The sequence below is a fragment of the Callionymus lyra genome, chromosome 14 (genome assembly GCF_982586985.1).
Source record: "Callionymus lyra chromosome 14, fCalLyr1.hap1.1, whole genome shotgun sequence".
Lineage (NCBI taxonomy): Eukaryota > Metazoa > Chordata > Actinopteri > Syngnathiformes > Callionymidae > Callionymus > Callionymus lyra.
Genome location: NC_141831.1, coordinates 11,307,237 through 11,332,951, shown reverse-complemented (window position 1 = coordinate 11,332,951; position 25,715 = coordinate 11,307,237). Strand labels below are relative to the sequence as shown.

At 38.0% G+C, this 25,715-nt stretch overlaps 1 protein-coding gene across 1 annotated transcript in view; it reads right to left on the bottom strand.

The window, feature by feature from the left end:
• The window catches only part of jam3b (junctional adhesion molecule 3b), a 46,648-nt gene that overhangs the window by 10,744 nt on the left and 10,189 nt on the right, over nucleotides 1-25,715 (bottom strand). The window contains exons 2-3 of the mRNA XM_087807346.1: nucleotides 3,352-3,420; nucleotides 3,016-3,282 (exon numbers count right to left, since the gene is read on the bottom strand). Of these exons, the coding sequence (XP_087663472.1) occupies nucleotides 3,016-3,282; nucleotides 3,352-3,420 (336 nt within the window). The remainder of the gene's footprint in view (nucleotides 1-3,015; nucleotides 3,283-3,351; nucleotides 3,421-25,715) is intronic.

Genomic DNA, 25,715 nt, shown 5'->3' with positions numbered 1-25,715 from the left:
CTAATAATTCAGTCAAGAGGGGCTGTATCGAAGAAAATATCAATACATACATACATATATATATATATATATTTATAAATATATATATTAAAGCAAGAAAAGTTATATATATACAGTATATATATATATATATATCCTTTTTTCTGCCCTTAAACCACTGGTATAGAGACAGATAGATTGATTATATATATATATATAATTAATATTATTTTGAATATGTTTATTGCAATTTAATTTTTTGCATGTTAAAATGTACATTTAGGAATTAAAGAAGAAAAACAATGATGTTTTTTTATTCTTGTCAACTAAGTGGAAGCGGAGTTTTGATTTTTAAATTTCAAGTACTTATCTGTCTCTATCGACCTTTTTTTGTTGCCTTTTTTTTAAAATCATAGTTTTTGAATGGCTTATATTAAAATAAAGTGTGTTTAAAATAAATATTTTTAAATGATTTGTATTTACAATTAACATGAAAAAAATTCACTCCTTAATATTGTGTTGCAATCTAACACTAGATGGCAGCAGTCATTGGGTTCGGCACAGCTAAAGGAAATTGAATAAAATGAAATCCCGCAAGATCCAGGCGACGACTGGGGACGAGAGGATACGGTTGACTTCAGCAGCTTTTAAAGCTGATGTTTGGACATATTTTGGTTTCAAAACAAATGAAAGCAGTTACGACTTCGTCAAGAGTCATGTGGTCTGTAAATTCTGCAACACCAGAGTCATGTACTCGCACAATACTTCAATTATATCCTTGTTACTACAGTATCGCAATATATCGTATTGTTGCTCCTGTATGGCGTCACATTCCTGCCACTACACACCGGTAAGTCAAGCTACTTGCTGACAGTGATGCTTTAAAAAAAAAGAAAAAAGAATAACAATGTCGCTGCCGACTGCTTATTATGGTGTGGCACGAGCAGATGCCAAAAAGCGCATCAAAACATGCAGCACTTGCTTTCTTTAGCACGGAGAACAGATGCAGTTTCAGAGGTCTCCTCTTTCAGCCTTTGCAGCTGGGCAGGTCTGGTCCGGTCACAACATCCTCAAATATAAGCTGGAGGGTCGCGCTGACCTACAACGCCGTGTCATCTTTCTAAATCCCGGGTGTGAAACACGGGCCAAGGTCTCTCTTGTAAGGGCAGGATAATTACTTTTATATTAAGTTTAGAACGAGATCAACGTTCGTCAAGCCCTTCTGTCTTTTATCGTCCGCAGACACCGTGACCAGCTTTTTCTTCTCCTGCTTAATTTTGAAACATTAAAGCTAAAAGTCAAACTCATGGTCCTTCCAAGTCATTGGATGTGTGAGGATGTTCGGCTTAAGATGAACGTAGGTTAATGTCCATGTAGATAATGGTGACCATGTCTGTGTTAAAGATAAGATGAGGATCAGAGACGATGGTTTTCCACAATAGGAAGAAAATTAAAATTTGAAATCGAAGGTCTTGCAAGATATTTTCCCAGAACTAGAGAGTTAAAAAATACAGAAATCTCAACTAGAAACGATGACTTTAAATGAGTTTTCAATCAATATCATAAATTCTAATCTACTTTTAGCTAATAGTAAAAAGCTAAGATGTTCTTCTTTAATTGCATATTATTCATTTAATATATTTTAATATTAGATACTCACTATAAATAATATAAGAAATGTTCATAAAGTAGGTTAAGTCTATATTTATTTGACGATTAACAAAAATAACAAAAAAACAGCCTTTTATTTGGAGTTTAAAATAAGTAAATTTAAAAAGAAAATGTGATCAGTTTTTACGTTTCACTCCGACTTCATTAAGTCCACAAAAATCATTTTTAAGTAAAATTTTGCTGTTGGATCACAAATAATAACCATTAAAACTTACTTAAAGATGTCTGATTAGAGACCCAAACAATCTGCCTTCAGATTGGTTAAATATCTTTACATCTTATGAGATCTTCTAATGAATTACTAAAAAAAAAAGGTTCAGCTACTGTTAAACGAAGAAGCTAAAACCAAAGAAGCTTAAACTGAAGAAGCTAAAGCCGAAGAAGCTAAAACCGTAGAAGCTAAAACAGAATGAGCTAAAACCGAAGGAGCAACAACCGAAAGAGCTAAAACCGAAAGAGATAAAGCCGAAGAAACTAAAACCGAAGAATCTAAAAACCGAAGAAGCTAAAACAAAATAATCTCAAACCGAAGGAGCTAAAACCAAAGAAGCTAAAAACCGAAGAAGCTAAAACAAAATAAGCTAAAACCGAAGATGCTGAAACTGAATAAGCTAAAACCGAAGAAACTAAAACAAAACAGGCTAAAACCGAAGATGCTGTAACCGAAGAAGCTAAAACCTAAGAAGCTAATACTGAAGAAGCTAAAACTAAAGAAGCTCAAAAATAAGCATATAATGATTATTTAATGTACAATCTATTGTAAAGTTATAGCTCTTGAGCTGCAGTGTTGGATAAATCGATTTTAGAAGATTTTAGCCTATTTTTTTTATTAGGTCTTTGTTTTATTTGTCACAACATTGCAACATATATAATAAATGATAGCTTATGTCACATAACCAGCATTTTGTTTTCATCACACGATAAAGATTAACATTTATTACAAATTACGATGACGAAAGCAAAACTAGTTTCAATCGTGTGAATTATATATTTTGAATCTTTCATCACACGTGTGGACCGCATCGTTATTATGGTAATAAATAACAGTAAATAAAACATTAACTAAGGAATATAGATTTTGAATGACCTCTTAAAGGACTGAACTGATATTTAGGGAAAAGCCATTTGATGATGAATCTTTGAAGGACAGAAGAAGGACAAACATGGAGATCATTTAATAATAAAAAAGCTTCTATATTATTACTTAATACTTAATTAGTACTTCCCGGTATGTGAACATTTTGTCTAAAAGATTTTGGCCCCTTGTGTGATTAAGTTTGAAACACCCCTGGTTTATATTCTCCAACTAATAACATTGTATTTTCTTCCAAATGTATCAGAATCATTATCAAAGTCACCTCCTACCTCTTACAATCAGGTTGATCACGATCTCATCCACCGACTTCTGGTCGTCGGCGGCCGTCACCTCGCATCTGTACTTGGCCGTGTCCGACCGCGTGGCGTTGGTGATCACGAGCGTGGCCGGCTCCCTGATCACGGCCCGGTTTTCCAGATCGCCTGAGATTTTCTTGTCGAAGTACACGTAACTGGGCCCTCCGTTTTTTATTTTCTTCCACTCGATCCTGGGATTGTTTGTCGAGATGGAGTCGATCAAACACGATAATTCGATTTCTGGAATAAAGAAGAAGAAGTTTTAAACAAAATGTTATTTTGTTTTTGTTTCCATTATGTGGCTCTTACTGTCGAACTCATCTGTCCACGGCGAGTCGTCGTTGGTCTTCAGGACCACCGCTAACGCGCTGAAGTAGCCTGCGGACAAAAAAAAAAAGAGGGTGCGATGAGTTTTTTTTCGTGATACGCTGATGAGCGCGATACCAGCTGACGTCCGGCCCACGAGCTTCAACACTTGTGATCGGTGCGCTCGTCTGAAAATGTGAAATATTCCACTGAAGTGGACGTGAGCGTCGATACCGCGGCGCGGTGCTCTTTGACCTCATTTATCTTCACGTCCATTTTCTATTTTAGAAAAAAGCTGATCAAACCAGAGTGTGTGTTTGTGTGTGTGTGTGTAGGGGGGGGTGGGGGAGTTTCTATGCACACTGGATAATTGTGCAGGGAGGCATGTGGCCTTTTCAGGGCAAACTCACCATGCCAGGAGTTCAACTGCCCCCTCAACCCCCCTGTCCAACCCCCGCCCTCCCGTCCCTCCTCGCTGATGCTGTCCAAGCTAACGGTGCAAAAACACCCAGGAAAAAGAGCCACATCGGTATGTGGCGTACGGGGTTGGGCCTTCTTCTGCTGAATCACCCGAGCAGCCGTTAAGTCGACTGACCGAGCACAAGAAAAACACCTCCAGCCTTCTGCACTCAAAGGCTCAAAACACTTCAAGGCATTGTTTTCTTTTTTTCCCCCCCCCCGTCCTTTAATACAATGATGCACAAGACTTAATCACAGAGTTCCTGAAAACAAAACAGCGTCTTGACAGGCGAATAAACTATAAATACACATATAAACTCGACTCAACGGAAGCTACGTTTTACTACATTTTATCTGTTTTAACAGCACAGAGGACTTGTTTTTCTTCTAGTAAAATAAATAAGAAAATATCGATACAATTAAATACCGTGATTTCTTTCCCCCCCGATATCGTTCAATATTCAACAGCACTACATGTTTGTTTGTTTTTTAATAAAAGTTCCTGTTTGGTTTAAATGTCAATAAATCATATACATTTGTTTATTTTTGTTCTGCAATTCCAGCTGCTAGATGGAAGTGATCATTACATCCTCCGCAGTTAGAGGAACAATGACTGAGGACGAGAGGATGCAGTCGACTCAAGGCAACTTTTAAAGCTGATGTTTGGACAATAATTGGTTTCAAAAACAAACAAAAGCAGTTACGACTTCGTCAAGAGTCATGTGTTTCTGTAAATTCTGCAACACCAGAGTCAAGTACTCGACAATACTACAAATACATTGTTCCTATAGTATCACAATAGGTTGTTGAACCCTGTATCGTGCTACATATCATATCTGCAGATTTTCGGAAGGACGAGGAAGGAGCTATCACATTTTCTGTAAAAAGTATTTGGATTTACTGCGTTTGGAAAGAACTTAAACCTTCAAGCAGAGTTTTCTTACAAGAAATATATAAGAAACCAATAAGTGTGTTCACTTCACACGTTCTCTACAAACACAACATTGTAATATTGGATTGAAATACTGCAACTCGTGTTTAATTTAGATTCATATCTTCTAGGTATTGCACAGTATTTTCACTGCAAATTAATATTTTTGTTCGCTGAAACGAAACAATCAATGTCTATTGATCATATTATTGATTGAAAAAAAAAAAATCTAACCAGTTAGACTTATGTAAACGTTCACTGCTCAAAATGCTGGTCACTTGTTCTTCAAAAGTATTGTGTTGGGTAAAGGAGTGGTGGGACTGTATTTACATGAAAACAGCGTCAGTATGGATAAGGTGACCCCCACCAACTGCCATGTGCGTCTCGGGTCACTCGCTGGAGCAGACAAAGTAAGCTGATTAGCTCACGATCTTGACAAGATGGCAACGCGTTTGAAGCTACAAACTGTATGAAGGTCAAAAGTAGGTCATGCGGGCTTTTGAAGAAAAAAAGTGTCAACGTCAATTTTTTTTTTTTTAAACGATGAACTTTAAGTGAACTTGGGTTCACACTGAGAGGCTGTGATTTTTAAGTAAGAATCTGAAAAAGCGTTCGTCTTATTAGTATTATTCTGAAAAAGCTGTGTACCCCACCTTCATTTCAATGTAGTTCTCATATTGACTGACTCTACTATGAGTTACAGTTGTGCTGCCTTCAAGGTCTTTGTCGATCTTATCATAATAAAAACAACTAGCAAGAAGAAAGTTGAGGGTTTCGAGAAGATGAAAGTTATTCACTGTGTTACAAGTAAACAGTAATACTATTCAATCAGAGGCTCAACATCGGATTGTATTTTGAGGTGAACTATCTTACAACTGTCGATACCAAAACCCTACCATCGATGCCGATTCCTGAAAGTTTGTTTTTTCATGATACCAATTTTAGAAGATCAATTCTAACAGGAAAGAAAACTACATTACACATAGTACAAACTTGCACTCTGAGCTGTTTGATTACAGACGAAAATCTAAGACAAAATATTTTCTCCAGTGTATAAGAACATTTGCCAACAAATTAAAAAGTAACAAATTAATCTGATGTTCACTCCCATCAGTTTTTCCACACATTATCAAGTTTTCGCATGGATACCGAAGCATGTTTGGATAAACGGTGCTGCCAAAGAATTTCTGTGCCTCCGAAGAGCCAAAAGTTTGGCACCAAGCCTGAATCATCCACTTTGTTTTGAGACAAACTAAGTCCCTGTTGTCTTTTCTACCATGACTGAAAACAAGCCACTTGAACAGAGTCCTTGAGGGTTCACAATTCAATTTGGCAAAACAATGGGGCTTAAGCGGCCGTACAATTGCGGTAATTATCGTACACCTTGACCGATAATCTAGTTTGCTTTAGTAATGCAGGAACAAAATGACATTACAGTTCTCATTTACCATTTAACGCACATGTGTGAAACCTTGGTTTAGAGTTTATGTGGACAAAATAATATGAGACTTATTTCCTGTTGACAATGCCAGTAACTAGACCGTCAGTGAAGGTGATTTTGGCCACTTGTGTGATTGGGTTTTACACCCCTGCTTTAAAGCATAAAATGCTATACAAATGCAGAAGGATACCTTCACATGGCTCAGATAAAAAGAGTCAAAAAGGCCAAAGGAAGGGAGGAGGTAGGTCTAGAAGGTTGTAAACTGAAGAGTGATTCCGTTATGCAAAATAAACAGTGCTATTGATGCACGATGTAAATGTGCGTAAAGATTTTAAAGACAAATTCTACTATAGCTATTCATTTGTGTCTGACAAAGCACAAGAAGTCAAATCTAAATTTGTCTTTTTCATTTTTATAATCACTGGAAATATTTATTCTTCCAAGTGACAACTGAGCAAAGTTTGAAAAGGTGACAAAGTTTATAACTCGCAAAAAAAAAAAACGTTTTTTTCTTACTCCTTGAAGTTGAAATATGGAAATAATGATGCGAACATTTTCCCCAAAAAATATCACTTTCCAAAAAGGCTTCAAAGCCGAAAAAGAGTGTCAGTGCCTGTCAATCAGCCTCCCGTTGCCAACACATAGGCAGTTAAAAGCGTCAAATTAAAGGTGCGCGGAGACGAGTGCGACATTTTCATCTCCCATGTTTCCGAGGGTTTTCTTTGTGTTGCTGCGCGAACGTACGACACCGTCTTGAGGATGAGACGAGCCTGAAAGCTTCTGTTTTCTCTCCGCAATGTCAACCGGGCGAGTGTCGCATTTTTGTGTGAAGAGCAAGAGATACCTGCTCAAGAGTCGCTCGACTGAACCAAATTCATCTATTTACTGGAGGATACATAACATTCCTTTTTTTTCTTTTTTTTTTTGGCGTGATTCTGACAAAGCTGTGCATGTGAGTCATGTCTACCTCTGGGATTGTGTTTCAAGTGTACTGGCTGTACTGTGCAACTTCAGACTAAATTTAACTAGGCCACGCGCGACAAGTCTTAAAACCTTCAAAAGAGCAGCACACGAAAAAAAAAACTAAAAACTAAAAGATGACTGAAAATGATTTCTATTAAAAGTGCAGCTTTTACATGGCTAGCAGAGTTTACCCCCCTAACCCCCCCATCCTCCTTAATTCTGAGGGTATTAGTACAGATTAGGTGCCTAAGTGAGCTTGACGTAGAGATAAAAAGCTTGAGAGGTCTGCCATGGAAACAGCTGTCCAGGGAAACACATAATACACCCGCAAACACGTCATCGAAATCCGCCCATGTGACGACAGCAGTGATATTTAAGAATAAAACGGGAAAACGTTTGTGTGCCTTTAGTTTAGGCCACGACGTTACAGCTCAGAGTAAATGAGATGAGTGAATAATAAGTATCACGATACAGGGGAAACATGAGCGCGATAGTTGTGATACTATATGAAGAAGGATTGGTGTTTCAGAATTTACAGATTTGGTTTCATTGGTTTTGAAAACCAAAATATACAAACACACTAGCTTGAAAGCAGCTGGAGTCGACTGTATCCTCTCGTCCTTAGTCATCACTGGGACCTCCCAAATATCACTGTTCTATCCTGCAGAGGACATAATGACTGGTGCCATCCAGTGGCCGGAAGTTTAATTACAACACAAAAATGAAAGAATTATGATAAAAGTAAAATAGGGCTCGAAAGCCCTGCCCAAAAAAAGAAATAATTCTTCTTTTTTTTAGCAATACAGTTCTGTTGAATAAGATGAAATTTAAGTTAAGCAATATTTTCTTACAATTAATTCCCCTTGAAGTTGGGATATATGTTCGATAAAATGTTGTAGTATTCCCTTTACAATGTTCCAGGAAAGCACACCTGAAAGAATAGACAGTATTTGTTTTAATGGTTCTATCACAAGAGTGATTGACAAATCTTTCTTTAATTGACATAATTATAAGTTGACTAAAATAATTCATTTTCGTGTCAAACTCATACTTAATTGCTGCCATTGGAGTGAGAACATGGTTTAACTCTGGGAAAAGCAGGTCCTTTTGCTTTTTTTTTTTTTTTTTCAAAGTTGTCCTCACCATGAATTCCAACTTCTAATGAGTCCGTTGGGGAAATGAATACTTTCGTAAGAGCTTACATGGCTTTGAAGTGCACCCTGAACTATAAACTTTGAAAAACATTCCATTGAAAATTAATCCAATCTTGTGAATTTCATGGCATTTGTCCAAATATTCAACTGTCAATTGCAAAAAAATACTAAAATGTTTGATTTTTCTGTTGTAAAATACTCCAATCTTGTGGCATTTTTCCAAAAGCTTAAAACTGCCGAAAATACGAAAAAATGTCGATCTCTCTGTCAAAAAAACCCCCAATTGTCTAAATGTCATGGCATTTGTCTTAATTCTAAACTGCCAAAAATCCTAAAACAGTTATGGTTCTCTTAAGAAATAATCTAATCTTGTTAATTTCACGAAAATATTTACTTTTTCTGTATAAAGATAAACCGATATTATGCTGCCAAAAATACTTTAACGTTGACTTTTTCTGTAGAAAAATAATCCAATTTCTAAATCTTTAAAGGCATTTTCCCATATTTAACCGCCCAAGAAACAGTCCATTCGTCTGAATTTCATGGCATTTTTCCAGGTTTTCAACCGCCAAAAATACGAAAACGTTGTGGAACAAAGTCAACATCCATAGTTACGTGTCACACAGGGATGTTTTTTTTTTTTTGGAAACTTCAACTTTGGCGATTCTCTTCACGCTCACTCCTCAGTCATCAACACGGTCTCTTGAGGGTTTTTTCGATAAGACGCGGCAGCTGGTCAGTTAAAGTCTTGTGGATGGACCGAGGCTCAGGAAGTGCTGAGTGTGTGTTATGAGAGTTGTGTTTCCCATCTCATTCTCCATCTCCGTTCTGACACATCCTTTTCCTCGGTCCAGTCATTCCGTACTCGCAGATTTCTTGGCAGGACCGTTCCGACCACGCAACTAGTGTCGGTGAAGTCAGGTTATTTGAGTGTAAAAGTCAGACATTATTGCAGGTACCAGGCGACCTACATATGCTGAGTTTTTTCCTTTTCCGTCAGACACAGCTGTGTCAGATCTGTAAATCTGCATCAAAGTTTTTTTTTAATCTTCCTTGCCTCGCCCTGTGATGGGCGCCGGGTTTTCCGCTGTAATCTTAGTGTAATGCCCTCATAAACCCCCCCAGGTTTTACATCACTGAATAATACAAAAGGCTCAGAGGAGAGTTGTGTGCTCGGCAATGCTTACAGTGTGTAATGAAGCCCTTCGTTTTTTTTTTTTCTGTTGTTCCTCCTCCTGGGACGCCGTACTTGTTTCCTGTAATTTAGCGTTCTGGATCCAACGAGGTGAGCTCCGTATCATAAATAGAAAGGTTCAATTAAGCAACTAGGGGAATTCCCCGTGGAGATGCTACGCCTAGCGCTGGTAGAGATTATTCCCACGCCCTTTTGGGAGCAAAACATCAAAGAAATGAAGACAGTTTTACATTTGATTAATGCTGGAGTTGCTTCCTGCAATTTCCTTATTTAGAAACAGAGTTCCGAAGCAGATTATTTTCTTAACTCATCTAATCCCAGGTTGTAAAGGTGATTTATCAGGTCCCTGTTGCTGGACCACCCTGTCAAATAAACCCCGCCCCCCCCCTCTACAGTGCAAGTCCAAGGCTGCGTCCTCCACCTGATATATTTTTAACAGTTTATCAAAATGTCAACATGACATACTGCTTGTGTCTCAAATAGTCCCGAGGATATCGAAGAGCGACGATGGCTTGACCATCATCCTGTTTCCACGACGTGGTCGAGACACATGTGAATACAAAACTCGGTGCCACGTGCGAGAGTCTATACTGTACACGTTACATCTATCTATAGAGAAGACGAACCGCCTATAGAGTCCATGATAGAACAGCGTGTTGGACGTTGATGCTTGGATATCTCCATGGAAGAAATCAAAATGATTAATTATTGAAGACAGAATGACAAGAATAATAATTTTAGGGGTGTAAGAAAATATTGATAGTATTAATATATTTTCAAATGATCAACAGCACTGTATATATTTAATTTATTTTGTTAACATATTTTTCAAAGCATACATATTCATTTAAATAAAGTGTGTATTACGGTATTATCATTATCATTTGATTTAAAAAAATGTACAATTTACATGAAAATATTCACAGTGTTTGTTCATTTTTGGGTCGCGATTAAAATTCCGTCTGCAGTTAATACGTTCACTAAAGGAAAAATGAAATCCTGCAAGATCTCGGCAGTGACTGAGGATGAGAGGATACTGTCAGCTCCAGAATCTTTTAAAGCTAATGTTTGGACATTTTGGTTTCAAAACAAATCAAAGCAGTTACGACTTTGTCAAGAGTCATGTGGTCTGTAAATTATGCAACACCAGAGTCAAGTACTCGACAATACTACAAATATATTGTTCATATAGTATCACAATAGATCAATCGACCCTGTGTCGTGATACATTTCATATCTGCAGATTCATGCCAACACACTCTAAAGCATCAATGTCCAAGTAATAAGTCAAGTACTCGGACAATACAAAAAATATATCCATGTTCTTACGGTATTTCGATATGTTGAAATATATTGCGTATCGTTGCCTCTGAATTGTGATATTTATGGGAAAAGCGCTATACAAATAAAATTTACTTACTTACAATATTATTGCCAATACACACCCAAAGCTTTTTATTGAACTTGTATTAGCCTTAAAAGTAAGTAAGTAAATAAGTTATTTATATTTATAGAGCGCTTTTCCAGACCAGGGTCACAAAGCGCTTGAACAATCAATACAATACTCAATAAAATGTATACTTAAAAGATCAAGATAAGACAGAGAATATCACAGGAGTTACAGAAAATCAAGGACAAGGATAAGCCTGAACAAATAAAAGTGTCTTCAAGCAAGAGTAGTAAATATGAATGTTTATTGTGCTAAAGTCACAAAAATCTCAAACATATGTATTATTAAGACGCGGTCGCTACTGATAATTTTGGTCGTATACAATTAGTATAGTTTTACACTGAGGGCCGCATCTGGTATTGCATGGTTAGCACGATTTTGCAGTAACACGAATAATTCAAATCTACATGTTTTATAGAAAAGACATGATTCACCATGAAGCACCAGAAATCCCCATCATTACACTGTCATGTTTAAGGTTGAGGGCTAAGTCAACAACAAAAAGATGTGAAAAGGGATTCATCTGTAGAAATTGCCCTTTAGTTATTATTCCGATCCCAGCGGGGACGACGAGCAGAAAACGAGCGGAAAGTTGAACAGTGTAGAGCTCGAGCCCTCGTGTCTAAACCACCATTTCCCCTCCGCCGAGATGCTAATTTCCATTTGATAAAAGTCTATGATGTCAGCCGGGACACAAAGCCTGACAAATTAATTCATAAGAGCATCACATAGTACCGTAAGCTTCTTTCCGAAACGATTACTACCAGATCCCAGACCGAGCGTATTCTGCCGCGATTGCAACCATAGTAACCAGATTTTCCTTCTCTTTCTAAGCCGTTTTATTGAGCGAATGACTAGCTGCTGGGGACGCATCAACAGGAACCCACCTGTTGCGGTAGGTGTGAAGGAAAGTGAATAAACAGACCTCTCCCGTGGAAATAGCTACAGTAAGGGAGTTGTCTGAACGCTGAGCTGGCAGGTTCGCGACCCCTGGGGTCGTATTGTTACAGCTGTGGTCATCCCTACAATGTCGTCTCTGTCCGACAAGGGGAAACGTCTTTTGTTCCGATTTTCCCCAACAGGATTATGCTAAAACCAAAAGTAAAACATCTGATTATAATCCCTTTTTTTATCACCTGGGGAAATCTATGAGCAAGTTGAGCAGAAAAGACTTCAATTTAATCACCGTATTAATCACAGATGTCCCTTTAGATCAGTATTTTTCTTTATGGAGACTGAATTAGTACTGGATATATATGTTAAATTCAACCATTTATGGAAATAATACTTCAGATTTTATAAAGGTAAGATATCAATACAGCTACAGATCCCTCGCCATATGGCGTTCACCCATGATTTTTCGCTACACAATAATCTTTAAATACGGTGTAACAAGTTGTGAACAGGAACGGCAAAACTCCTAGTCTTTGTTGACACTATAATAAACACGTGATTTTTATTTAACAGCAGCTTTACTTAAGTACAACCACAGAACTCAGTGGGAGGCACAGCTGTGATTGTTCAGCTGGGCGGCAAAGTATTACGCATTGTTGATTGCAGGTTTGAATGAAAGTTGTTTTACTTGAACCTTATTTTATTTGTCGTAATTACTTCTTGTTAATCAGATTATTAAAGTTTTTAATAGTGTGTATAAACTGGAAGAGAATGTGGAAAATGTAAATAAGAGTTTTATAAAGAGTGCAAAGTGGGATTATGATGTCATATCCATGCATTTGAATAGTGAATAAATTAAATGGTTACTACTTCCTGAATTCGGTGGGGTTAAGAATGTAACCCCGCAATTAACGATGGAGCACTGCAATGTACAAAGTCAATTTAATCCTGCGTGATGGAGTTCTTCTTTCTGACGGAGTGACGTCGAGGAGAAATAAACTTAAATGGTAATGAAATAAAGTGGGACTCTGGCAGACGCCGCCAATCAATCACTTTTTAAACATCCCAGCGAATTTGCCGACCTTACCCAAAAGGTGAAGACGCTATTCGTGAAGTGTCGCGCTCATAATTTAGAATAAAAGGACAGTCAACACTTTGGGCACGACAAAATTTGGGAAGTAGACAAGCAGATGCTTCAGATAAAGATAAAATCAAGTCTCATCAGATGGGCCTTCAGCTGCTGGGCAAATGTCACCACGGTTGAGCGGCGAGCAGCATGTCACTGTAGAGGCAGCGATCTCACACCGCGGGTCAACTATGTGGCTAAATTAGACGTGCTTATAAATGTATCACATGCTAGCCCCGGGGTGAACAGGGCCACCAACGCTTTGCTGAGTAAATGTCTGCAGCAGAAAGAAGGTAAACAAATAACAGGAAAAAAGGAACCACCGTCTCACACGTCGGCTTCATTATTCATATTTTTAGATCCGACTTGATTTCGCCTCATAAAAACATCGCCTGAAACCTTGAGATAACAAATCTGGTCCTATTGTTTTTTTCCTCGTCAATACCTGCAATGGCAGCAGACGGATTTAGCCACGCGAGTTATACCTACCGCAAGTTTTCAAATTCCAAGTATCCTGAGGTCTTGTCGCGACTAGACAGTCAGGTGACACTCATAATAAATCACTTCCCAGGCACCGAGAGGCCTCCTGTGCGACACTTCTGCACGACCAACACCTACCGTCTGGTCATGACAAGAAAAAAAATGAGATGTCTATAATATAACTAGAAACATTATACGTAAACTTATAATAATAATGGTGATATGCCTTCTTTACCACACACTTGTTGAACTAACGGCTGCGTCCAAGAAACATTTTTTTCTCATAATAAAATCAACAATAACTTTTAGAGACCAATAGAATCCGAATTAGTAATGGTTATGGCGTGTTTATGACATTTATGCGTGACTTAAACAAATAGAGTGTAAACTAAAAGCAAGGTAACTTAATTAACTTACTATATAACTGTACATTTTTTATTTGTCTTTGGTCTATGTTCTTTATCTTTAGACTTAGATTGTGTCATCTTGTACTTTCTTTTTAGAGAAACTTTGTTCTTGTTCTTATTTATATCTATCTATCTATCTATCTATCTATCTATCTATCTATCTATCTATCTATCTATCTATCTATCTATCTATCTATCTATCTATCTATCTATATTTAAGTTTGTTTTATATTAGAGATAAGATAGGTGACTATTTATACTTACTTTAAAAACTATTTTTTTAACTAATAATAAGAACAATAAATAGTTGAATATACAGTATACAATATTAGAGAGTTTAGAATTCTTTTTTCCCACCATTACACAAAATAATTTAATAATTCTAACCCTGGCAAATGGAAAACTTGTTTTATTTTTTGTTGCATAGTTAAGAGAAGAGAAAGATTACAAAGCTAAGACACTGCACAGCCCAGAACACAAACTCTTCTAGTGTATTTAATCTAGCATGGCAAATATAAGTACTTATTTGAGCAAGGAAACCATAAGCATAGTTTCAACCACGTCTAGAACATCTCTGGTCTGTACACCACTCAGAAACTATTTTCTTGGGAAAGTTTTCTTTGTACCATTTCTCCAAATTTTATAAAGAAGAACTAAAAATAGGCAGAAAATAATTTGGATTTGCTATCGAAGACAGCCCCATCTCTAGCCTTTTTTAAGCATTTTATTTCAAATAACGTGAAACCTAGCTGACCTTGAAAGAAAGTGTAATCCACACGATGGTACGGTTAAAAAACAAGGTGACCAGGCCATCCTTTAATTGGAGCCAATCATCCGACTTGTTCCCCTCACTTAATTCCCCATAATCCTATCACGGGAAGTCTATTCCCAATTAATGTTGGATAAATCCCGCTCTCGTGGTCCCTTCCATACCAACAACAACACATTGACCGACATTCCACCTCTGGATTCACGACCTTCTAGGTGCCGTTGGTGGGATCAGTAACCGTCGCTGGTTGAGTTGCGAAGTGAATCATAATTTTAATAGATGAAAGGCCCTCCTTGTGTTCGGAATATTAAGGGGTTTTGAACGAGTTGAAGAGCACTAGGAGGTTAAAAAGAGTCTCTTTATCTAGATAATGCACTTTTTTAAAGTAGCAAGTATTAAACATTGAGACTTCAAGATCAACCTTAAAACTTAAAACAGACAATTGAAACCATTTTATTGATTTTCAACCACGATATGGATTATTTGATATCACGATAATGATAAAATGGGGAGTAGATTTTAAGGGAATAACTTCAAATCATACTGTCCAACATAGTACAGAAACGGCTTTTTCTCTCCCTTCATTTATGGATAGTAATGGATACCAATACATCGTACATTTTTTGATACTTTGGTACCATTTGGTACCAACACTATGTACTTTAAACTTTTTAAAATAACAGCACCAACAATAAATCATCTTAGATTCAAACAGTGGAAATTCGTTTTCTGATATAAGCTAGTTCTTTACCAAGTGAAAGGAAACAATGTCCTAAAACATTTGCAACAACAAAAAAAAAGTACCTCTTTGTGTATTCATTTATTCCGCATTTACATACACAGTGACTGCAGGCCCAAATCTGTGCGCCGGGTAAGACCCGGGCAACCCATGTGCCTCACTGCCAATGAGCCCTGCACTCCGAGAAGGGGTCAAAGACTAGGCCTGAGCCAATGAGGAAAAAATGGATGGGGGGTTGGTGTCACCAAATGCCTGGGAACCTGTCACTTTGTGTCAGTGTTAGTGTCTACATCTGGCCCACTCTCACTTTGACCGCGAGCAAAAATAAAATTAGCTCACAGGAGCGGTCCAGTGTAGGACAAAAAAACTTTTACTTTCCTACCTTTTTTCCTTTCACTCTCTACTTTACAGGCCAGCCTTGAAATACCATGAAACTCATCTTTCCCAACGTGCTACATGGCTACAACAAATATATTTTGAATTTAAAATCCTGGGACTATGAGGTAGAAGATTGTATATGAAAAATATGAAAATATAATCAACATTTATTTTATTGTTTTAATAAATAATATGTATTTTATTTTTACAATGCCATGGCATACATACACAACATATTTTCTTCTATTAATTCCTGATTTTCTTTAAAATAATAGGCTTCATCCCATAATTTCCCTAGTACTTTAGGAAATGTTATTGCTAACCACCGGTATTAGGGGAAAGAACTCAAGATAATGTTTTAAATCAGGTTTACAGCAACAACAAAATTATATTAAATATTGATTAACCTTAAATTAAATAATAATGTTAAAGTAATAATGTAGGAAAAATATATAAATATATAGAATTTGTTAATCTATAAAAAAAAAAAACAGTAGTCACCGCAAACTACTCGGATCAAAAAAAAAGAAATTCTAAACCATTTTAAAACCTTCAAATAATCGTCAATTCTTAGATCAAAACACTGCCAAACGACTTCCTTTTCACGCAACTCAATCTGCACTTGATAAGTGGCGTTTTAGCAAAGCACGAATTTTCGTCAATGACAATGTCGCTCATTCATGAAGTCATGTGAAAGATCTTGGCAAAGAGATAATCAGATCCTGGCGGCGCTGTAAAAATAGTTCTGTTGTTCACATGCTCCTAGTGGCAATGAGCTCCAAAGGCGACCTTTGTTTTGTGACACAGTTTGGGGCCGGGGGGGAGCAAATGAATGCTTAATTAAACAGAACAATGGTTGATGGGTATTGTGACTGAGGGAAACAATGTCTATTGACCACATACTTTGACAGACTAAAAGAAAAGAAAGGTGGACCTGAATCTGTTGACAGAAACTCCAGGCATGAGTCCACGTGGAAAACATGATGCCCTGCGGTGTTATATTTAATACCATGTATTTACACACTTTGCTGAAGCACACGTTGTCCCAGGACGTACAAATATAAACGTCCCTAATTACTCTCTTAGAAAGAGGTGTGAGGAAAATAATAGTAAGCGAAAATAATACTGAATATCAAATTTCTATATAGTGTTAAGCATCAATTCAGTGTGAAGCTCAGACAAGGGTATAAATATTTTTTAGCGGCCAAAATCGAGGAACAAACAAAACATTTATTCAACTTAAAGGAAATTGATTTCGTTATTGTCTTTTCATTCGTCGAGTCTTAATTTATCTTAGTCAATTCCGGGTTTATCCTTCTTCAAAAAGTACTGTTGACATTCATAGTCATAGTCCCTTACCTTATTTTGAACAATGGCATCTCTGCAGGTAACTTTATCAACCATCCGTTGGGTCACATAAAAAGATTTCGGCTCAACATTTCAGGAGATAAAAAATGTCCGAGCTGTTGTTCTGATCATGATTAGGTAGGTAGAACTTTATAGGTAAGGGACTATGACTATGAATGTGAACAGTACTTGGTGAAGAAAGATACAAAGATTTTGGCTCAACATTTCGGGAGAAAAAAAAATGTCCGAGCTTTTGTTCTTGATCATGATTAAATAATTCCTACGCTCGTTCTTTCCTCAGCCCAGGTCGGCCTCTTGTGGGAGACAGTGAGAATGACTTGTCAAAACAGATCGAAAGCTTAAGGCCACGAGGGCGAGCCGGGCCTCCTCTGGCGCAGCATTTCTGTTATGCGAGCAATCTGACATGCCACACATGTTGGACGTCCACATGTATCGGGGAGCTCCGTGGCGTCAGCTTGGAGGAGATCTAACAGCAGTGTGCTGGGGTGCGGGAGGGTGGGGGGGTGACGGGCAAATTCAACAGTTTTTTAAGGCTGCAGTCAAAGTTGAATTCCATGTTCAATTTGGAGATGCTGCCACAAAAAATCTGTGTTAAATCGCAGCACACTCTGTGCCAGAATTAGCTCCTCACCACACTCTTGCACAGATGGCATCGGCGGCGCTCATTACAAATGCTTCGCATTCTAGTCCGGGGCTGCCTGACCCCTGCTTTAATCCTAATTAGGAATGCAATTTCCACGGCAAGATCCTCCTTCAAGCATGATGAAAATAAACGTTTGTGTTGCTGCAGCGCTGGATTATGGGTAACATGCTTTCAGATGACCGGGCGATGCGACATTTTTAAATAGATCACAAGAACAGACTCGAGTTAACGAGCGCAGAGACGACTACTGTGTACTAACCTTTCGTCCCAATCAACAATGGATTGGTCGCGCTGTAATACAAGGGGGTAAATCCCCCGGATAACATTCTGTTGCCTGCCCTTCGCAACCCAGACACAAAACCCTCCATGTGGGGCTATAGACACAATCACAAACCACGGGTGTGGATTGGGAAGAATCTTGCGATTACGACACGAGTGGCAACGATGCGATATAGTGTGATACTGTAGTAACAAAGATATATATTTGTAGTATTGAGCGAGTTCCAGACTCTACAGATGACTCTTGACTAAGTTGCAACTACTTTCATTTGTTTTGAAACCAAAATATGTCCATACACAAGCTTTAAAGGCTGCTGGAGTTAACTGTATCCTCTCGTCCTCAGTTTTCAGCCGAATCTGGCAGGATTCTATTGTTCCTTAGTTGCTAAGGATGTAATGATTAGACAAGAGTGTTAAAAAATATTTATATGGCATTATAGGTTGTTTTTTTTCTCACAATACTGTATTGATATTCCTTATTATTATATTATATATTATTTTATGGTTTATATTTCAATAAAGTGTGTTTAAAATACAATAAATCATTTTTTTTAGTTTACAATTGACATTCAAATATTCAGGGCGTACGTTCATTTTTGTGTTGCATTTAAACTTTCGTCAGCTGTCAATTCAACCTTTGCAGATAAAGGAACAATTAAATCCTGCAAGATCCCAGCAATGACTGAGGATGAGAGGATACAGTGGACTCCAGCAGTTTTTAAAGCTGGTGTTTGGACATATTTTGTTTTCAAAGAAATTAAATCAGTAACTACTCTGTCAAGAGTCATGTGGTCTGTAAATGCATGTAAAAATCAGAGTCAAGTACTCAAGCAGTACTAAATATACATCTTTGTTACTACAGTATAGAAGTATTGTGTCGCCAGACTCTTTCCAATACAAACCACTAGTAATCACTGCTTTTATCTTTAGTTTAATTGCAACATAAAAATGAACAAACACAGTGAATATTTGATGTCAATAAATAAAAAAATAAAAATTTTAAATGTCATACACATGCTACTGAAACGAAAATGGATAAAGTATAATGTAAAATATTGCAATATTTAAGTTTATCAATATTTTCTCACACACACATGTCAGTATTCATCCTCGGAAGCCTTCCATCAGTTCACCGTGCAGGATTAAACCAATAAATCCAGTTGCACATACAAAGATCTGGTAAGTCACATCTGCAGCTATCTAGCTAATCGCTATGATGGGATATTAACATTTTTTTTCCCGTCCAGCCAGCAGTTTGTCCACCTAATAGCGGCCTATTTGGCCAGGGACGGTAACAGATTGTGGGTTTGGGGGGGCGGGGGGACGGGTTAGCGGCGCCAAAGACCGGAGAGATAATCGCTCATTGTGGACAGTGTGGACGTTGATGCGGAGACAGCGACGATGAACTAAGACTCGACTGACAACCGAACAATAACACATGGGCGCAGGGCGGAGACATGTTGACTTAGCAGGTCCAAAAGGTTTAATCTGCCTCACTTCCTGCGCGCTCGAAGGATGTCTGCTGTGGGCTGAAATGAGCCGAAGTGAAAGCGTTGGCTTTTTCCAAAATGCGGGCCCTTTAGGGGCACCGTGACTTTTAACTCTGCTGACTTTTTTTTATCTGTGATTTTCACAAGGAGTTCAAAACCTGCACGTCTTCTTGACTTGAGGCCGGAGTTTGCCTTTTTTTTTTTTTTTTTTAATGTGCATGTGTCAGCGGAGGATGTGATCTGACCTCACGCTTAAACGAAACCGATGAGTAATTAAGCGAAGCCGTCCTTGACGGATAAGGCAACGGCCGAACTCGCTCATGTTCTATTAATGCCGAGCCACTGGGGGGTGCGGGGGGGAACGTACTAGATGAAAGTCTTTTCCAACGAGGCCATCCTTGCACCTGTTCACCTGACGCCTACTTGTTCACACAGCATGATACTAAACGCTCGCTCGCAGGTCGACATCAAGGTTTTTTTTAGTTTTTTTATCATGTTCACCTGTGTCTCACATCTGACTCTATATTTTTAGCATCAACTTTTCGGTTCAATGAATGTCTTCCAGATATCCCAGGAGCTGCCGACAGGCACCTTTACATCTCCTTAACCCCCGGACTCTGACCGAAAAAAATCTTATTTTTGCCACCTGGGAAAAATAGAAGTAATGGATATCCTGCGGACCACCCACACCAAAAAGCAGAGGCCCCTGTTTTCCACAAGCAAATAACTAACTAACAAACTTTGTTTGTCTCTAAAGAGATACAAGTAGAAGTCGCGTAGATGAGAAGTAATTATAATAATATGAATAAAAAAGACGTTTTATTTGTTGTGACCTTTATATCAATTGATCTCAATGGGTTAACATGAGAAATATCCCAATGAAAATGTAAAACCTTTTAATAAAACATAAAAACAAAGCAGTTTTAAGTGATTGAGTATGTCCAGATAATTTTCAAAAAAAAAATTGCACTTGCAAATGTTGAAAAACTTTTAACTCATAACCTTATATCGCATGCCTCTGCCTTCATTACTTTAAAATATCATTATAAGTTTATTTATACAATCTACGAAATGCCGAATCAGCTGCTTAAACCCTTGTGCTAATCTCAGGGTCAAGATGACCCGAAGGACCGGAAACCAATGTGTTTTTGGTATCCCTTTTATGTCACCTTGACTATAAGATAACACATGGGTTAACAGATCAATAAAATATTCTAGCATTTTTTCCCAACTGGTAAATGGCAATCATCCAATCATCTCGACTTCCTATCCGTGACCGTGTGGTTTCCATTAAATTGAAAATGTACTTGCATTAAATCAATAAACCACCAAAGGTTAAAGCGCAACGGACAAAAAAAATGCCATATTTTCCAAGAATAATGTAATTGAGTGAACCGACGACGGGATAACTTGGGGTCCTTCAGGTTAAACTTTGGAGACGTTGGCAACAACAGGGTCTGTTGGCACACATGTGTTCTTGTGTACACGCAGGTTAGAGGAAGATTTAACCGGAGGGCATATAAATATGGAAAATTTCGGACGATGCACGCTATCGCCTTAGAAATCCTAGTCACGCACAGGCAGGATGGTACTCTATTCAAAAATCTTTTCAAATACAATACAGATGTGTGGATTCTCTGTAGGACCAGACAGAAAGACACAACTTAAAAAAGGAATTTCTGACCCCTAATTTGAGCAAAATAAATGGAAAACTATTTGATAATTATACTCGGGCTTATCTTAAAGACGTTTGTTTTGAGACCCACAATCCAAGCGGAAGAAGAAAAAATTATTCATCCTGTTTTTTGAAGAGAACAGTGTCTGGATCTGTCCGGAACAAAAGCGATAAATTGTACAAGAGCGTGGGAAGCAATGGTGACTGGTTCATTGTTAAGCTAACTAATGTGAGTCCAGGAGGAGGAGCTCAGAATGCGAGGTCGAGAGAAGTGTGGCGGCTGTGTGGGATGGACCGGCCACAGGTGAAGTAAGCCTTGACCAGGGTGGGGCGGAGAGGGGTCATCGGGGGTCACCTCTGCCCCCCGCGTTGAGAGAACTGTGTGCTTTTGATGGAGAAAGTGAGAACAGAAGGGATCATTCTCAGGAATCAAGAACTTTCTCTGGGAAGTGGGCACTGTGTGTTGTGTCGCACCCACAAATGCAAACACAAGAACCTTGACTAGTCCTTTGATTTATACTCCTAAAATAAGCAACAAATTGACAATATTAAGACCAATCAATACGAGTGTTTATACTTACTTAGAATAGTTGTACTGCAGTACATTTTGTATTTGCTTCAGGTAAGGATATACCAAGATGTTTGGTATTTATATAATAATTTACTTTTTCTGGGAACTAGCAAAGTCGTTACAGATAAAACGGCTTCTGAGTACTACTGTAGAACAGCCCAATAAATATAACAAAATTATCTCAGGACTAAACAGAAACAACTTGTTTTTAATAAAAAGAAAAAAGGGGTTTATTATCATTGGTATGAAGGTAACGGATAACGGATTTCCAAGGAAGACTTTCCGATCAAATTGCTTCTTTGAAGAGCAAATGTGCCTGAAGACATGCTTCAGACTCAAATAGTTTTGCTCACACCGGTTGTGGGAGAGGGAATGTTAGTTCAACAACAGCTGGGGAAAGACGGGGAGACATCTGAGGCTCCTGTTGCTGAACCCCCCTCCCATCCACCCCCCCCCCCCCCCCCCAACCCCTTAAACACACACTTCCATCACCTGCTCGGAGAGAAATCCTTGATGGGTTTCCGTGGGAAATACCGGACATCGGCGGCGGCGGGTTTGGAACGACGGTTTTCATACCACTCATTCTGGGGTTTTTTTCTCTCGTCCATACTGTAAACTCCGCCCGACGTCCAGTCGTACAGGTGTTGGTGGGTTTACAGTTATGGCCTCTGGGAAACAATGGCCGACTTCTAAAGTGCTCGCATGGTAAGAATAGAGGACAGCTGGCAACCTCAGTCACCTTCTGTCGGTGCTTACGTCAACCATATCTGTGGCATGACACTCAGTGTCGTATGTGTGTCTGTGTGGGTCAGCTGGTGAATACTTTGGGAGAAAAAAACTCTAGATTTGGGTGTTGATCGAAAGACTGTAAACAACGTTAACACATTTTCATGTTTTTTCCCCCGTTCGTGGTTATGGTAGTAGTTTAAAAAAATATTGATACACTTAAATATTGCACATTTTCTTCACGATACCGTATCAATATTTAAGAGCACTTTAAAGATTTTTTTAATTTGCATTATAGTTATTTGTGTATAAACTAAAATATATATATATATATTCTTATTCACAATTAACATACAAATATTCACAGGTTTGTTTTGCAATAAAACTTCCACCCGCAGCAATCATTGGGTCCTACGCAATTAAATAACAATGAAAATCCTGCATGATGACTGAGGACGAGAGGATACAGTTGACTCCAGCAGCTTTAAAAGGTGATATTTGGACATATTTTGGTTTCAAAATAAAACAAAGCATGAGTCATGTGGTCTGTAAATTCCGCAACACCAGACTCAAGTACTCGGACAATACTACAAATACTGTATACGCATCGTCGGATTCATGCCAATGGTTTACAGAGGATTATAAATGTAAACCAAAGACTAGTTCATGTCCTTACTTTCTCCACTGGCCCTTTCGATTAGTGTAACAGGGGGGACGGGACCAGAAGACAACAAATAAGCTGTGACCTTTAACCTGGTTTCCAAAGAACCATTCTCAAGCACACCTCCCTCTGTTCTTGTTCACGGTGGCAACATGTTTATGCTAATCTTCAGTTTGACACCCAAGTCAGGTCAAATGTTAGATAACAACAGTGGTAGACACAACACGTAACAAGTAACTTAGGTATAACAGTCAACAGCCCCTGGTAGCAGTTGTGGACATGCTTGACAAATATCTTGATTTTGTTTAAACTACAGTATTGATTCTGATATCATCATTTCACATGGATTGATTCATTGCCAGGATTAATCTGGTTAGCAATTTCCACGTTATTAAAGCATCTGCAGCACAGAATGACTCACCAATGTGTTGAGGTACAAAAATGAAAAAGAGAAAGTAGAGCACAGACCTGTAGAGTTGCAAGTGCAATAGTTCAACTCTTGTAGCGTATGGGTTTAGAGGTTGCTTTATTGTTTATTTTAGTTGTTTTATAGACAATATTAGGACATTATGAAAGTCTAAATTTGCTGGCAACGTGTTGTAAAGAAGAAGTGAGCAGGAGTTCTCTTTTTTTCAATATATTCCTTTTCTTTTTTGAGTATTTTTGTTCATTCAAAATTAAAGGGATTAAAAAAATAATTCAAATAAAATAAAGCAACTTTTTTTTTTCAATACTGCATTGTTATTCAACAGCATATGAACGTTTTTTTTTCTATATTTTTGGCTTTTAAATAAAATATATATTTATTATTATACATATCTCAATAAAGGTTGTATTAAATAAAATACAATTTATTTAACTGCTAAAATTGTTGCGATAAAACTTCCGGCCTCTAGATGCCAGCATACATTACGTCGTTTGCCAACTAAAGGAACGATAAAATAGCGAGATCCCATGGAGGATACGGTAGACTCCAGCAACTTTTAAAAAAATTTGTTTGGACATATTTTGTTTTCAAAATATGAACAAACGCAGTAACGACTTCGTCAAGAGTCATGTGGTCTGTAAGGGTCAAGTACTCGACGATACTACAAATACATCCTTGTTACTACAGTATCACAATATATTGTATGGTTGCCCCTGTATTGTGATATGTATTGTAAGGCCTAATTCTTGCAAATACACACTTCGCAATTGTGAGTTATCATTATTTTTTAAATATATATATATATATATAATGGAATATTCAATCTATATAGGAGTGAGGTCACAGGTCCATTATTGCCTCGGCGACTGGGTTGATTTCCCTCTCGCAGGCCAAACCCAGATAAGCTCCAGTGATTGGAAATGAGCCTGGATTGTTCACCTCTGCTTAAAATAACGGGAAAAAAACCCGTCTGAGTGGGATCGGCATCTTGGATACCAGCACATCACGACACGTCATCCGACGGCTCTGAATGCTGCCACAATCACAATCGCCCCCAAAGGAAGACGCCCACAGATGTGAAACGCTGATGATCCCGAGCGTTGGTGATACAAGATAGAACTGTACACTCGCTTAGATCCGCATGAGTGACGGTTGGCGAGGGGAAGGGAAGTGTCGCGGGAGGGGGGGGGGGGTGGTTGCTATGTAGGCGATTCGGTACAACAAACACTGACTGAACTGAGCTCTTTTTGTTGACACTCATCTGAACCCATAACCCTCTAAAAAAATATATGGAGGACAGAAAATGACGGGCAAAAGAACACCGTGTTACTTCGGTGAACAAACAAAAATAGGAGTCTTCAAATTTTAATTTTTTTTTGGTGTACGTATCACGCTTGACATTTAGCGACCGGAAACCCCCTGCTGAGAAGACGACTTCTGAAAAACAACTGTTTTCTTCTTTATTTTGTCAATGAATTATTTGGTAGCGTTTTTTCCTTTTGTAAACTGAATATTTTAAGCGAGTGCCAAATGAGATTCTTTCGCTTCAGGGACAACGACAAGCTTAGCAACACTTTTAATATTGATTTAACAATCCATTACTGAACAAATAAAGTTTAATAAAAAAGATGCTCGACTTGACAATATTACATCATATTTCTCTATATCAGATCAACTTTAAATCACTTTTAGGAATTGGAACATAACAAATATTTTATTTTAATTCACAATTTTGTTTGGAACTAAACAATTAAAATTGTCTCCAGAGTCCAGAGCTATCTTTGGGTCCACAGAGAAGATGGAGGATAAACGGAAATGACAGAGCAGATAAGGAGTTAATTTGGAAAAATTTCGGAACTACCAGGATGTTTGGAGAAGATAGTCAAGACAAATTATCGGATATTTAGAAAATACCTTCTTACTAATGAGCTTGAGAAACATTCATTGCTGGAATTACGATGAAATGATTTGCTTTTGGCTTCAAAAATGAGCAATAATGATGCCTAAAAATCTTGTAATATGTGATTCTATCTTTATATTAGTAACAAGGAATGTTTACCGACAGGAATTCAGGAGTCATTCCCTTTAAATTCACTGGAAAATCCAGCCTTAAATGAAGGTTGAGGTCAGCGATGAGGCTG